This window comes from Pelophylax lessonae (genome assembly GCF_965119305.1).
Source record: "Pelophylax lessonae genome assembly, chromosome: 4".
NCBI classification, from domain to species: Eukaryota; Metazoa; Chordata; class Amphibia; order Anura; family Ranidae; genus Pelophylax; species Pelophylax lessonae.
In genome coordinates this window covers 512,273,132-512,289,925 of record NC_138771.1, presented here as the reverse complement: position 1 = coordinate 512,289,925, position 16,794 = coordinate 512,273,132, and the positions used below count along the sequence as shown (strand labels likewise).

The 16,794-nt window shown below is 43.3% G+C and overlaps 1 protein-coding gene across 1 annotated transcript in view; it reads right to left on the bottom strand.

Moving 5' to 3' along the window:
• Positions 1-16,794, bottom strand: part of AGBL3 (AGBL carboxypeptidase 3) — a 199,941-nt gene that overhangs the window by 53,678 nt on the left and 129,469 nt on the right. Inside the window, exons 7-9 of the mRNA XM_082252932.1 lie at positions 14,557-14,722; positions 6,004-6,130; positions 3,844-3,944 (exon numbers count right to left, since the gene is read on the bottom strand). Coding sequence (XP_082109058.1) covers positions 3,844-3,944; positions 6,004-6,130; positions 14,557-14,722 — 394 coding nt within the window. The remainder of the gene's footprint in view (positions 1-3,843; positions 3,945-6,003; positions 6,131-14,556; positions 14,723-16,794) is intronic.

Sequence of the window (16,794 nt, the reverse complement as noted above, 5' to 3'; positions counted from 1 at the left end):
TCATAGGTGTATTTAAATGATAGAGACAGAATATCAACCAAAAATCCTCCCCCCCCCAAAAAAAAAAACACATGAAACAAATGTTATCAGTTGAGTTGCAGTTCAGTGAGTAAAATAAGTATTTGATCCCCAAGCAAAACATGACTTAGTACATGGTGGAGAAACCAGTGTGGGCAAGCACAGAGGTAAATCATTTCTTGCAGTTGGTGACCAGGTTTGCACACATCTTTACAGATCTTCTCTAAATCTTAGGGTTTCTTGCTGGTCTCTTGGCAACTCAAAGGATTAAGGTCTGGAGACTGACTAGGCCACTCCATGACCTTAATGTGCTTATTCTTGAACCACTCCTTTGTTGCCTTGGCCGTATGTTTTGGGCCATTGTTTTGCTGGAAGACCCATCCATGACCCATTTGCAGTATTCTGGCAGAGGGAAGAAGGTTCTCATCCAAGATTTTACAATACATGGACGTCTATTGGCCCCTCAATGTGGCAAAGTCAGCCTGTACCTTTAGCAGAGAAACAGCCCCAAGCATCATGTTTTCACCTCTGTAGGGATGGTGGGTCATAGCATTTTTCTTCCTCCGAACAGAGCAAGCTGAGTAAAATGTCAAAGAGCTACATTTTGGTCTCATCTGACCACAGCACTTTCTCCTAATCCTTCTCTGAGTCATTTAGATGTTCATTAGCATTAATGTACACACGCCTTCTTGAGGAAGGGGACTCGTCGTGTTTGGAGGAAGAAAAATGCTGACTATGACCCTAAGAACACCATCTTCACAGTCAAGCACAGAGGTGGAAACAATTTTATTAGGGGCTGTTTCTCTGCTGAAGGTACAGACTGACTTGAGTGGCCAATGGATGGGGCAATGTATTGTAAAATCTTGGCTTAGAACCTTCTTCCCTTAGCTAGAACACTGAAGATGGGTCATGGATGGGTCTTTCAGAATGACAATGACCCAAAACATCCCGCCAAGGCCACAAAGGTGTGGCTCAAGAAGAAGCACATTAAGGTGATGGAGTGGCCTAGCCAGTCTCCAGACCTTAATCCTATAAATGTATGGATGGAGCTGAAACTTTGAGTTGCCAAGAGACAGGCAAGAAACCTTAAGGATTTAGAGAAGATCTATAAAGAAAAGTGGACCAAAATCCCACCAGAGATGTGTGCAAACCTGGTCACCAACTACAAGAAACATCTTACCTCTGAGCTTATAGGCAATGCAGATCTCCCTTGTATAATGCAAACTATTTGGTCCAATCCAAACCACCATCAAAGGCATCCTATATCCAGTGCTTATCAATAATGCACATGAACTAGACAGTTCACAGGGGCCTACAACCAATGCCAATGTGGGAGTCCAGAGAACCAGAAAAAATAAAAATAAAAAACCTGACTGAGCTCAACCTCAAATGTGCACACTGTATACTGCATCCATAAATAAATATAATGTAAGAGGACCTAGTGAAGTGATCTGTCACATATAGTAATATAGAAATTATCTTTATTAAAGCGGAGTTCCGGCCTCAAAAACGATTTTGGGCCATCCGCTTGCTGACAATCACCTGAAAAATAAATGGAAAGCCACGATTTTTTTTTCTTTACTTACCTTGTTATTGAAGAAAATATACTCACCTTTCTTCCACTTCCTCCTTCTGCGGCCCGTGCCGTCTCTTCCTGCTTGCATTGACTCCTGGGAGCTGAACGTCATCGCTCCCAGGAATCAATGCGCCTGCTCCAGCATGCCCAGAAGCTGTGCAGGGATGACGCGCCTGCACCGGAAGTGACGAGCGGGGCCGGTGTAGGGCATTCTGGGACGGAAGAGGACACTTAAGAGGACACTCTGGCTTCAGCTGCCCACACCTGAGATGGCAGCGCTGAACAAGACATTTTCAAGGTAAGTATTTCTTCTAAAAGGTAAGTGCAACCTGGGACAGTTCAGAGGCTATCTATTATGAAATGTACGAGTCCTGACTGTCCCGGGGGTATTTTTATCTAAAAACAGTTTCAGAGGCCGGAATTCTGCTTTAAACACACATTATCAAAACAATACAAAATCCACTATCCAACTAATAAAACCATAATTGGCCAATTATTTAAAAATAAAAAAACACAACCATGGCAGCTGCAGGGAAGTTGTATACACAACCCACTCTACCCGAAAAAGGGGGGAAAAAAAGAGTGTATCGTGTATTCATAAATATATGTGCCCTATTAAGGGGGCATTATATATCAAAAAACATAGAAGGTTTTCTCCTCCATATTGTAAAGTGGTAATGTAAAGCTCAAAGCTTGATATTACTGAGGAATCCTTGAAGGGGATCCTTTGGTAAGATATGTTCCAGGACTGGTGTAAAGTTAGGTGTTATTCAAATTCAAAGTCCATCAAGAAATCTTCTCATGGATATGCAGGGATCCAGACCACATGTGGACAATATTGCCCCTGTGTGGCCAACAATGTTAAAGATTCTTTGGGCTGTAATATGAGATCACCCCTCCTACGTATGATGTAATGGGCCACATAATGTGGTTAATAACTTTTAACCTCTTGCTTACTGGGCACTTATACCCCCTTCCTGACCAGGCCAATTCTCTCGCTGTCACACTTTGAATGACAATTGCGCAGACATACAACACTGTACCCATATGCAATTTTTATAATTTTTTTACACAAATAGAGCTTTCTTTTAGTGGTATTTAATCACCACTGGGTTTTTATTTTTGGCTAACCAAACAAAAAAAAAAGAGACATTTTTGAAAAAACAAAAGTTTTTTTATATTTTGTTTTAAAATTTTGCAAACAGGTAATTTTTCTCCTTCACTGATGTGCGTTGATGAGGCTACACTGATGGGCACTGATAAGGTGGCACTGATAGGCACTAATGAGGAGGCACTGATGAGGCTGAGTCCGCTGACACCCGCCTGGCATCCAATCCAACAAGATCTGCTGAAAACAGACGGATGTCGATACATTTGCCATCCATCCAGCAGGTCGGATGGGATAGATGAAAACAAGCAGGCTGTCCGTTTTCACTCGATCTCCCCATAGAGGACTCTAACATGTCTGTCTTTGCACTGTGAGTGCAGAAGGACCTGTCTACACCTGCTCAGCGGGGATCAACTGAGTGATCCCCGCTAAGCAAGCAGAGTCCGTCCAAACAGATCTGCCCCATGTGAAAGGGGCCTTAAAGATGTTTTTTTTTTCAAGTTTAAATATTACTATGTTTAGTTTGATTTAGTTTATCGCAATTTTTGTTTGTGTTAGAGTGCAGCTCTATCAACCAACGTAACCTTTAAATGTTAGGGTTTACACGCCCTTTAAATGCTTCTTGCACATTGCTGGACATGAGAAGATTTGAGACACATGGCTATCTGCAGCCCTAACTGTCCTGGGAGCTTCCTTAAAATGACATACAGTATTCACAAGTTTACTTTAAGCCATACTTTGTCACTGTACACTGCACAGCAGAATATATAGCAGGAATAAGCTGTACGTACAACACATGAACAGAAGTCAGATGGCGCCACGCACTATAATTTCATATATGATTAAATGTGATGTAGGTCTGCTGAACCAGTAACACCTGCACATCCCCCTGGGCTGGCTCAGTTACTGGCAATCACAGCATGATTTCCTCTGGAAAGTGGAGCCACTAACCTCCAGACACCAGAACCGCTCAAGAAACCTCTGGGCACAGACAGAGGGAAACACTGTAATTCTTTCTGATGTCAGGCCGTGTCAGTGCATTAATTTGACTCGGGAAACCAATATATCAACGTATTCTCTACGACAAGTACTGCTGACCCGCTTCCACATCCTGCGGGTAGCCATGTGACGAAGGACTTACCTTTGCGCGGTCTGGGTCGCAGTAATCTAATAAAGCATTGCAGAAGTGCTGGCCCAAAGACTCCAGGTCCTTTGTGCTGAAATGAGTTCCACGTCTGTTGCCTGAAAATAGGAGGAAGAAAGTAAATGTATTAGGATATGAAACCTACATTTCTATTTAAAGAGGCAAGCAGCTTTGTTAAAGAAAAATCCTTGTATTGCTCTAAACTGGCTAATTTGGTGTTATAAATGGAAGGCAGACATTAAGACACATCTGCAGAATTACTCCAGAGTGTCTGCCCACTCCTATATCGTGAGCCTTTCTATTGATTCATTACCGTATAAACCTTTAGTTTTCTCTCCTGCATCTTGACAGGGTCACATCTTATTTGTCCACTAACTTACAAGCCTTCCATTCTCTCTCCTGCATCCTGAGCGCAGCTCTTCCTGTTGGTCCACCAACTTTCATACCTTCAGTTTTATCCCCTGCATCCTGAGAGCGCCTCTTCCTATTGGTCCACCAACTTAAAAGCCTTAATTTCTCTCCCCTGCATCCTGAAAGCATCTTATCCTATCGGTCCACCAATTTATAAGCATTCATTTCTTTCTCCTGTATCCTGACAGTACCTCATCCTGTAGGTCCACCAACCGATAAGCCTTTCGTTTTTTTCTCCTGAATCCTGCCAGCACCTCATCTTATTGGCCCACTAACTTATCACCTCATCCGATTTGTTCACCAACTTATAAGCCTTTCGTTTTTTTCTCCTGCATACTGCCAGCACCTAATCCTATTGGTCCACTAACTTATGCCTTGAGTTCTTTCTCCTGCATCCTGACAGGAGCTCGTCATAATGCAACACTAACTTGTAAACCTTTAATTTTTACTACTGTATCCAGACAACACCTTTTCCTATTGATCTACCAACTAATATGCCTTTGGTTTTCTCTTTGAACCCTGACATCACCTTGTCCTATTGATCTACCAATTTTTAAGCCTTTTCGTTTTCTCTTGCGCATCATCACAGGACCTAATCGAATTTGTCCTCAAATTTATAAGCATTTGTCACTCATGTATCCTCACAGCACCTCTTCCTATAGGTTCATTAACTTATAAGCCTCTCATTTTCTCTCTGCATGCTGACAGTAACTTGTCCTATTGGTTCACCAACTTAAAAGCCTTTGGTTTTCTCTCTGCATTCTGATAGCACCTCTCCCTATTACACCAATTTATAAGTCTTTCAGTTTTCTCTCCATGATCTCGACAGCGCCTCATACTGTACCAAATTTCTTCTCAAGTGATCTAGAAGACACAATTCCAAAGTATCCGCAAATGCAAATTTCAAACTGAGCAAACAGATTGGACCTTTTGGTCTGTCACTCTTGCCCAACCAGACTAGGTAACAACCCTAAGTCAGCAGGAGGTCAGTAACAGTTAAAGAACTTAGCTATGGTTCAACTATGAGCTAAGTGGTACTACTCTCATCATCATAGCAACAAACATAAAAACATAACACTCAGCTGAGCTGAGCCATCATGTTTGTGTTCTCACTGGCAGAACCTGCCGCCTTAGGTTACGTGCACAATCCAACCACTCTCTGGGTATATGAATGTGTTTGTAGCTGACTTTGAGAACAGAAATGTCACCCACACATGGAAGAAATAAAGATAATGACAAAGATTCTATCCCTGCCCGGTAAGACTGTTGCAATATTTTAGGAGTGATTAACATTCCTACAGCTGTCCTTTCTTGACTGGTTCTCTTGAAAAGTTGTATTTTCATATGACAGACAAGTATTCTTAGAAAGGAAATGTACACTGCTCCAGGTGAGGACAATCCAACCCTCAAGCAACTAGGTGCAAGTCCAGTCCGAGGTCTGGATCCACTCAATGTAAAAGAAAAGAGGTTTGAGTGCACTCCAGTGGATGAAGATAAAATGATCCTTTATTAAGATTGTAAATCCAACAAAACAAGACAATCGAGCCACAGACAGTTGATGCGTTTCACGATTCAAGATCACTTAATCATAACTGGCCAGCTATGATTAAGCGATCTTGAATCGTGAAACGCGTCAACTGTCTGTGGCTCGATTGTCTTGTTTTGTTGGATTTACAATCTTAATAAAGGATAATTTTATCTTCATCCACTGGAGTGCTTTTCGTTTACATAGACAAGTGTTCTTACCCATTGTTGATCCACAAAAAGTAGCCTCCAGGGTGTAACTGTTCTGGATGCCCATCTTCCACATCACCACCCGTCCTGTTCCCTCCTTGTTCCTCTGCACTTTAAACTTACAGCCTGAAAAAGAGAACTGAATGGGGTATTGTAGGGACCCGTGCCATTCCAGGTTACAGGACAGAGTACAGCAGAAGGAGGAAATTAGAAACATGGGAAGTGGTTTTTGTCTCCCAAATGATCCCACGATGAACAGCAAAAAAATTGTGCATAGAAAAATACATCACATACTTAAACACAGGTTGCAAGCTGACATCAACACATAAACATTATTATAATGTTTTTTTTTTTTCTTTAATGGGAGAATCATCTGGTAAGCAAAAAGGTAGACGTCAACTAAACCTGGTATTTCAATTTTGGGTAGACACACATAAGTTGAATTACTGATCAAGGGTATTGATTCTCCCTGTACTAGGGATCAACCGATTATCGGCAATGCCGATATATCAGGGGCCGATATGCACTTTTCCCGATATATCGGAATCGGCCCCTGAGGTTACCGATATTACCGATATTTCGGGAAAGTGTTTGTACCGGAGTGATGCCTGCAGTTAGAGGCATCACCCCACTACCGGCATCCACAGCCGACGGTCGGCTATCTTGTAATGACAACCGATGGGGTTGAGAAGCCGCTCGGCTGTCATTACAAGGAGCAGGACGGAACGCCTCCCCCCTCCTGCCACCTTCCACGGCTCGCCCGGGTCTCCCGTCCCACCGGGAGACCCGGGCATCCTACCTGCACGGCCGCCGAAGAGAAGACCAGATCAAAGCCACATTAGTCTCTGATCGGGTCTCCATGTAAACACCTGGAAGTGATGTCATGACATCACTTCCGGGTACTTGGCGGCAAATTAAAAAAAATGTGAGCATTCAAAACATGCCAAACTTGGCGTTTTGAATGCTTTTAAGTGAAGAGGAGGGGTTTGGGGTCTTTTAGACCCCCAGATCCCTCCACCAGAGTACCTTTAAAAAAAAAAAAAAAAATTAAATGTCCGAAAATATCGGCCAATAACGGCTGATACCGACATCCAATGACCAAAATATCGGTATTGGCACTAAAAAAAACGTTTTCGGTTGATCACTATTTTGTACTTACTGTAAAATCCATTTCTCTGAGTAAATTGATGGACACAGCACCCACCCTTCTAAGAAGTTCTGATACTTCTAATACCTCTTGCTACTAAACTGATTACCTAGAGCAGTCGATGAACTCAGAGAAATGGATTTGATGATAAGTACAAAAATCTAATTTTTCTTTGTGGGGAGGACACAGCATCAAACACATTAGTTATGTGTAATGGCATGTATCCCATTATGTACAGGCACCTGTTTGTGGTAAAAATCTTTCCTGCTGTGCCTCCTCAGAGCTGTTGGATACTGTCCTCCTCTGGCACTGAAAAGTTTCACAACAGCAACTGCTACTGAGAAAAGTTGCACCATTCACCTTCCCCTTTTGCCCTCTCTGCAATTCAAAGAACTCCTACTATTTTTGTCCCAAAATGCATCTTGTTCTGGGAATGGTGCAGTTAAATGACCGGGTCTCCCCTGCCCATTCACAGGACATGATACATAATGGGACACTAATATCAGGAGTTCTGTGAATATTGGAGAGGGGAGAAAGGGGCAGGTGAATGATGCTACTTTTCTCAGTAACAGCCTTACAGTACCAGGAGACAGCTGATCAGGACAGTATCCCACAGCTCCAAGGAGGCACAGCAGGGAAGATTTTTACTAGAAGCAGCTGTCTGCAGGTAATGGGATACACACCATGGCACATATTGCTATTTTGTGTTGTAGCCCCCAAAAATATACCTAACTTCAGCTTAAAGGACATATAAGGATTTTATTTGATAGATTATTTTAATAAATATCATTTTTACTATAAACTGTCAAAAAATCAAATATTTAAAATCTATTTTCTGGAGCATAAAACAGGACTCAGGCTTCTTTAAATCATTATGACTGGCTTATATGCAGCTACCTTTGAGTGACTGGACACTGACAAAAAATAAATTTGCAGAGACATCCCCCTATATAATTCCTCTCTGCTAGCCTCCATTTTGTAGCAAGCAAAAGGGGAATCATAAGAACAGAGGTGAGGTTCCTTTACTATAACCCAATAAACACAACAGGCCCACATAAAAACAACAGGTCAGGAAAGGCTCAATGGAATCAGAGAGCAGCTTAAAGCTCCTTCCACTCATAATTGGAAACAGATGTCCATACTAAAGTAGCTGCCACTGGGGATGGTCTGTCGATGGTCCTTGTTTATTGCTGTTCCTGTTCCACTAAGGTGTGGAAAAGAGTCCCCCTCGTTTCTCAGCTGGTAAAGGTCCACTCTTATAGGGTTGGTTCCTCCATTTGTATGGTGGGTGCAAAATGTAACCCAGAGGTTGTGGGATTCCTGATGTATTTCCAGCTTAAAGTGGTTGTAAAAGCACAAGTTTTTTTGCCTTCATGCACTTTATGCATGAAGTTAAAAATCTTCTGTGTGCAGCAGCCCCCTCTAATACTTACCTGAGCCCACTCTCCATCCTGCGATGTCCACGAGAGTCTTGGCTCTCCGAGGACTCGTATTCCTGATTGGCTTTTCGACCAGTGAGCCTACCAGGAGACTGAGGGTGTGGAGCCGAGCTGCAGCTCTGTGTGTGAATGGGAGCATGTTTGCTTGGGTGCCCCCAGAGCAATCTGATTGCTGTAGGGGCCCCCAGAGCAATCTGATTGCTGTAGGGGCACCCAGCAGGAAGGAGGAGCCAGGAGCACCTGTGTAGGACCCGAGAAGAGGAGGATCCGGGCTGCTCTGTGCAAAACCACTGGTAAGTATAACATGTTTATTATTTAAAAAAAAAAAAAAAAACAAGGCTTTAATATCACTTTAAGAGCTGGTTCACACTACCACTACCAGAAAGTTGCCCCGTGACTTGGAGACTTGGAAGAGACTTGGAAGAGACTTGGAAGAGACTTGTGCACTACTTTGAAGAGACAGGCGACTTTGTCTGTGGGGAATGCCTGGCTAATCTCTTTCTTCTTCCTGGAAAGTCTGATAACAAGTCGTGTCAATTAAGATAAGGAGGCAACTCCCATTGAAGTATATGGGACAGTCGGATCACAGGTCGCTTCAAAGTAGTACAGGACCCTTTTCTGAAGTCGGAGCAACTTCAGTAGTGCCAATTAAGACGGCACTGATTGATTAACATTGCTTTTGTTATGTCAAGCTACCTGGGGCAACACAAGTTGCCTCACAAGTCGCGCTAGTGTGAATGGGCTCTAAGAAGGATATTATGTGGGTTTTGTCCCTCCTATGGTTACTGGTGTCCCCTGGGGAGATCCTATTTGTGCTTGAGTCCATCTTTTAGTTACTCAGTGCTTCGGAGCACCCCTGTGGCATCTTATGCAGTACTCATAAGTCTCTTGAGGAAGCCAAAATTTTGGCTAAACATGTAGAGCTGAAGTTACTGCACAACATTCAAACCACATGGATATTCTGTGATGGTTTTATGATCAATACTGTAAAAATGTTGTTTTTAACCATGTTTTTATTGCAATAAAATTGTTGATATTTTATCATACTTTTTGTCTGACTTTGGCACCTTGAATATCCCTTTTGTTATATTTATCTCAAATGGCCTAAATATCCATCTGGTAGAACTCAACAAATGTGTAATCAGAAGCCCAGGTGACCACCTTTCAAACCTGGGAAACCGATGCCTGACGCTGAAAAACTCCTATAGTGCTAGCAGGTCTAGTAGAGTGTGCCTTAACTGGGAAGGTAGGAACCATATCCTTCTTTTTTTAGGCTCTAAACATAACTTGTCTGATCCACCTAACATTGGTGGAATGAGGCAGAGGAACCCTTGTGAGAAACTTCATGGCCTACAAAAAGGGAATCTGGTTTTCTAAAAACAACAACAGCTGAGAGGAAATCTCTTTCAGAGTGCATAACATCCAGTGGAGAGAACTTCCCTAGGACATTTCAGAGCAGGGCATAAGATAGGAAGGACAATGTCCCGAATAAGGTGGAAGACAAAGAATATATTTAAGAAGGAGTATGTGGGTCTCAAGACAATTTTGGCCTTGTACAACACTAAGAAAGACTCCTTACAGGAAATTAACTCAGAGACTCTCTTAGAAGAGGTGATAGCCACAAGAAAGGCCACCTTACAGGTAAAGTTAGACAAGGGAATATCCCTAGAAGGGTCAAAAGTGGCTTCTGACGAGCTTAGAGAACCAGACTGAGATCCCAAGGGGATAGTGGGGAAAGAACGAGGGGAGAGATGTGAGCAAAACATAAGCAGATTACTACATCCACACAAATGAGGCAGACAGAGGACTTTTCCCTGCCAGAACATTGTATTCTGACAGCTGCACCCGCCTCTGGCAGAATACATTGATTAGTATAGCTGCAGTCAGGTGCCAGCTCCTGATCAGGAAAGAAATTTTCAACATGTCCCTTCAATATAAGTTAATTAAACAAATTACTTCTGTTAAGTGGGAACAACCCCACACTGATTGAAATTCCATGCTGAACTGCCAACATTATAATCAGTATGTGGCCAGTTTGAGAGGGCAAAGGTCTCTGAAACAGAATGGCCAAGGTCAAGATTTGTCCCTTACTGGTACTCCAGGCCAAATGTTGATCCAGACCAGTCCGGAGGAGGGAGGACAGAATCTGTCCCACAGGCTACTTACTAGGATGAAAGTTCTTCAACCTATAAAGTGGGCCCTTTCAAGGTGGTAGACTTGACAGGTGGGTAGGGTTGACAGTTTCCGAAAGGCCCTTGTTTCTCCAGACTGGCGCTTCAACAGTTATGCCCTTAAAGCCAACGACTGAGAAGCAGGGTGGAACAATGACCCTTGGAAAGTCTACCAAGAATTCTAGTACAGTATGTCTGAAAATCACATCTTCCTTAGCCAATTCGGTGTGATAGGGATCACTGCAATTCCCTTCATCTCCATCCTGAGGAGTAGGCAAACCAGAATCTGGAGGGGCAGAAAGGTGTAGACCAAGCTGAACTGACTCCACAGCATCACCAGAACTTCCACTGCAAATGCTTGCGGGTCCCCAGAAATGGAGACAAACTTGTCTTGTTTGTTGTTGAATCTGGATGCCATTAGGGTCCACATCTGGTGTCTGCCACCTGTGGCAAAGGGCTTGAAAAACTTCAGAATGGAGAGCCCATTCCCTATGTATCCAGCCATTGACAACTAAGAAAATCCCCTTGCCAATTTTCCACACCAGGGAAGTGGATGGTGGACAGACCGAAAGGAAGAGGTACTGCCTCGAAACGCGTCAGTAGATATCCTTGACTAAGACAGTGGAATCCAACACTATGGACGTTGTTAGTCAGATCTGATATGGTGTACATCACTTGTTTGTGAGTAGACATTTTTTAATAATTTATTAATAAAAGCCTCCTGAGGATAATGCGCTAGGCTGGTGCGCCCTTCTTTTGTGTTTATGTTTAGAGTGTTATGTCGACCGACCCGGTCGTAAAGGGCAGCAAGGTCTAGCCATTTGGGGATGCCAAGTGCGAGTCCCGAGACAGAGGTAGTCTGAGAACCAGTTTCTGAGCGCAGGAGCAAGTTGCCAAGCATCGCAATTTTCTTCAGGTTTGACCAGTGCATTGACAAGAAAGGTCTTAGCTGTTGAAGCGAATTTCATAGATCCCATACTAGATATTTTGTGGACCTGAATCAGGCTAATTCAATGCTAAAAAAGAGAGCACCGCTTCAATGAGCATAGCAATAGTCACCTTTAGCTTTGAAAAAATGTCAGTAGCAGGTGTATCAGCCTGATATAGTGCCTCGGAAGACCATGGGTGTACACTGCTATTAAAGGAACCAGGAGATGTTGACCATCCAGAGTCCAAAATCCAAACACAAAGAGGCAGGGCATGCAAGCACAGTAACCTTTGTGGGAGTGAGGCGGTGCAGGTGTAGAAGGCCTTTCATGGTCATATATGTAACATAGCTCATGTTTGTGCAAACTAATGTGCCAGTCGTGGGTGTGCGCGGGTGCAATAGCGGCACATCAGGCATTAAACCAAGGGTCAAAATGGAGCCCATTTTAAAATATTAACCTCTGTCATCCTGGATCCTTTACTGCACCACTGTAAGGGTTGATAGCTGCACCCATACCCCAAAGCGGAGCTTCAATGGGCACCCTGGTCTGCATGTTTAAAGGGCTTCCATTCGGTACTCACAATTCAATGGCAGGAACATGGGGGTTAACCGCCCTCCACAATGGGTATACCCCTGCAGGGGTCTTCAGAGACTGGGCTCTGCATCAGGCAGACCAAAGCTCTGGACCTGTAATGCACCCTGTAGCTAACCTAACACACTGCATTATTTGCCAAGGGGATGCTCACAGTAGGATCCAAAGCAAAGCAACATTATAGGCAAGCCCCTATGTCTTCAGGTGGGATCTGGGTATGGTATGCCAAAAATCTGGAAGAGATTCAACTTATTTGGAAGCTGAATGAAAAACTGCAATGGCTATGGAGCAGACAGTTGATAGAAGAACTATCTTGAAAATAAACACATCCAGAGAGAGAAAACCTCCACAAAAGAAGATAAGTAGAAAGAAGACATCCATCACCTAGGACACTAGCAAAATACAGAGACTAGCTGATAGTGGAAGGGGTTATATGGGAAGATGTCCCAACAGCTATCCATTTTTAATTGAAAAGACAAGGACTCACTGCTCAAGGTGGTGTAATCGCCTGATGACTCACACAGGTGCATGCCCCGGCTCGCCTCCGTGAAAACTTGATAAAAGAAAAGGAATTGGCAGCACTCCAGGTTGAGTCAAAATCCAGATTTATTGACTGGACATCCAAATATGACAATCGTGACAAGGTAGACGCGTTTCACACACTGACTGTGTGCTTAATCATTACCATTTTAAGCACACAGTCAACCTGGATTTTGACTCAACCTGGAGTGCTGCCAATTCCTTTTCTTTTATCAAGCTATCCATTTTTGCCAGTGTCAAATCACCTGAAGGTAACTGCGTATAACCCAGCCATAGTGACTTAAAGAAGCCCGTGTCCTGTACTGTGAGATCAGGAAAAATGCATTTTTTTGGTTATTTTACAGATATTAAGCACTTATTGTGCACACAAACAGACACACACACGCTAGGAGGCACGGTGCCATATGCAGCATGGAGATGTTTGTTGCCTTTAAACAAACTTACAGTGACCACCAGAGTTGCCAACTTTCAGTAAATTTACAAACAGTTTGTAAAATTCATAATTTTTGCATCTGTCCATGGATGTCTGTTAGGGACATTTACAGACAGATGCAAAAATTACAGATTTTTCAAACTTCGTAAATGTACTGACAGTTGGTAAAAACATCATTAGGAGTCACGCAAACTTGTTCCCAATCTTTAGTCATAAAACTTGCAGTTGTCAGTGACAGTGCAGTCACCATCTAGGAATGTGCACAGCTGCATACTGCTAGTTCACTGTTGCAATGTAGATTGATGTTTTCACAGCACAGAGATCTGTATCTGAGAGCACTGATCTACAGATTGCCAATTGCAACCAAGTGCCAGGCTGGAAGCTGTATTTCATCCAATGGTTTATTACAGTCTCCTTCCTTGCTTTGCTGCTTGATTCCACATCAGAATCAACACAGCCTGTAGCATTCATTGCTCCTCCCCACCCAAGGCAGGGCCACTCTCCAACCAGGTAGCTAGGGGATGAATGAGCCTGGGATGGTAATAGATCTGTTTCAGTATTTCTGTATCTAGCACCATGCATATTAAGCCTAAAAAGAGAGATTACAAAACTTTAAAAGGAAAATGTATTAAAACTGAAAAAGCCCGAAACTGGAGAAGCTGTGCTTTGCATACAATCAGCTTCTATCTTTAATTTTAAAGCTTACGGGCCATTTCACAGGGGCTTTCCGATCAGGTCCGCCTGTCAGTTTTTCAGGCTGACCTGATCGGACGCTCCATGCACCTCTATGGTGCGTTGTGACATGTCCGCTGACACCCGCTGCTATCCGATCCGATCCTGTCCATGAAATCCAGATGGATGGAAACCCTATTTTTAATCCGTCTGGAGAATCGGATAGGATGGGATGATGGGATGAAAAAGAACAGGCGGTCTGTTTTCATCTGATCTCCCATAGAGGAGAGCAAGGATCTGACAGGTCCGTCTCAGCACAGAGAGCGGAGACGAAGCTGTCATCCGCCTGCTCAGCAGGGATCGGCAGATCGATCCCCGCTGAGCAAAACAGAGTCCGCCGGGTGGAAAGCCCATATGAAAGGACCTCAAATCAACAAGCTTAATCTAGAAGCTGATTGGTTGCCATGCACAGATGCTCCAAATTCTGGGGGCAGCTGTGCATAGTAACCAATCAGCTTCTAGGTTTTGTTGTCAAATCGAATCAGGTGAAATTATAAACTGATTGGTTACTGTGCACAAACGCACCAGATTCTGTTGCAGTTCACCCTCTGAGCACCATTAGGGGATTTAATTTAGGAGTTACCATGTCAGGAGAATTCTTGCTGAGGATAAAGGGAAACAAGCGCTCACAAAGACGTCTGCTGCCATTTTGGACTCCTCTGCCTTTACACCCGTACATGAAAACGTTCTGCTTCCTGCTGTGTCCATGCAGGTCGCAGTACAGCAGTACCTCCCGCTCCTCCATCACTCTATAGAAAGAATAGAACAAAGTAGATCAGACATATTACAGAGGCGGTAACATTACAAATACTATTGAAACTGCTTCTGGCTAACACTATTTTCACTACATTTGTTCACATTTTGATCATTCTGCATATTCTGTTGAAACAACCACTTGTAGTCTCCACCAGAGGTCCATGTTATAGCGTGACAACAAAGGGACACAACTGAGAGACAGGGACAGTGTTGTCGCCATTAATATTAATAAACCCTTAATAAGCACTTTCATAGCAGGGTTTTTCCTAATGAAAGATGAAGATCGAAATATATTAAAAATGACTTTGGAAAGAATGGTAACATTTTAAAACTTAAAGAGGATTTTAGAACATAGGTTTGCATGTCTGGTAATGTATTGCAATGGGTCACAAAGGTCTGAAGGGGCCTTTTATAGTCTGTTCAGTTAGTCTTGTGATCCATGAAGCAGTGCTGGGGTGAAATGTAGAGGCACTGGGACAACAGCCTGCGTCTTTATAATCATTTTTACAAGATTGCACCTTTCAAGCCAGTCAAGCAAGAAGCTTCACTACCAGGGGTCCTACATTGTACCTGAGGCTGTTGATGATGAGGAAAGTGCTGGCAGCCAGGAAGGCAGTGAATGAAGCAAGGAGTCAGCTATGTGAAACCTCATCTAGACTAAACGAGCATTTAAAGCGGAGTTCCGGCCTCAGAAACGTTTTTTTTTAATAAAAATACTGCCCAAATAGTGATCCTTAGCCCTTAATATATCCGCTAATCCCGTAATTAATAGTTTTATATGTTTTGATTTATCAGAAATTCTTACTTTTAAAATCCTTTGCTGAGCGCGGCCATCTTTGCTGGGGTTATACGAAGCCGCAGTGTATAGATGTCTTCCCTTCTTCCTGGTTTGAGCTCATTGTGTATGCAGAATGCGGCGCGAAATCTCGCGCATGCGCAGTACTATGCGATTGGTTTCCATATCATCGCATCATTTCCTTTTTGCAAATAATTTGATGAGAGGAGCGGCCGGCCGCCTACGTCACTGCCCATTGCCTTCTGGGAGTGATGAGTAAGAGCTCCCAGGATGCATTGCAGGACAGGAAGTGACAGCGCGGGCCACAGCCGCAGAGGGAGGAAGTGGAAGAAAGGTGAGTATATTTTCTTCTGAATCAAGGTAAGTAAAAAAAAAAAAAAAAAATCGGGACTATCCAATTGTTTTTCAGGTTACACTCAGCAAGCGGATGGCACAAAATCGATTGTGTCGATTTTGAGGCCGGAACTTCGCTTTAAAGATACATTTCAGACATGGTATATTTTTACATAGTTACATTGGTCTAGCTTGGACCAATGTAACTATCAATATACCATACCTGGACAATACCCCTGGAAGCTAGAAAACTAGTAGACTACTTCAGTGATTTCCAGCTTCCAGGAGCATCAGCCCTTATGGTAAACACAGTAAATAGATACATTGGTCCAAACTGGACCAATGTAACCGTTAAAACATACTATTCCTGGAATTCATCCTTGAAATTCTCATTTAATCTTGGGGCCAGCCGCTCAGCACTAGACCTGAAGCAAGTGGGGATCACTGGATTAGTTGTGTCTACGGTGATTTCCAGCTTCCAGGGGCATCAGCCAGGTATAGTATATGCATAGTTGCATTGATCCAAGCTGGACCAAGGTAACAATGGAAAAATATACTGTACCACTGCTTGGAATTCATAACCCTTGCTAGCTGGGGAAGGTGGTTGCCGAAAATAATGACATCATTATAGCGGACTGGAGTTCAGCTTTAAAGGCATAGTTCACCTTCACCAAAAAAAACTGCCTATGCGGGTAATATCTTTGGCCCGCAAGCTTTCTCTCCGAATCAAACCTCCACGCATATGCTTTTTTTCCCCGGATGCAGTAGCTCCGAACTCAGTGTTTAAGAACTCACTCTTGTGATAATGGGGGTGAACAGTAAGGGCTCTTTCACACGGGCGTTCTGTATGTCCGTAAATCACCCCATCCGTATGTGGACATAGAATGAATGTCTATGGGATTGCGGATGTCAGCGGATGACCATCCGCTGACATCC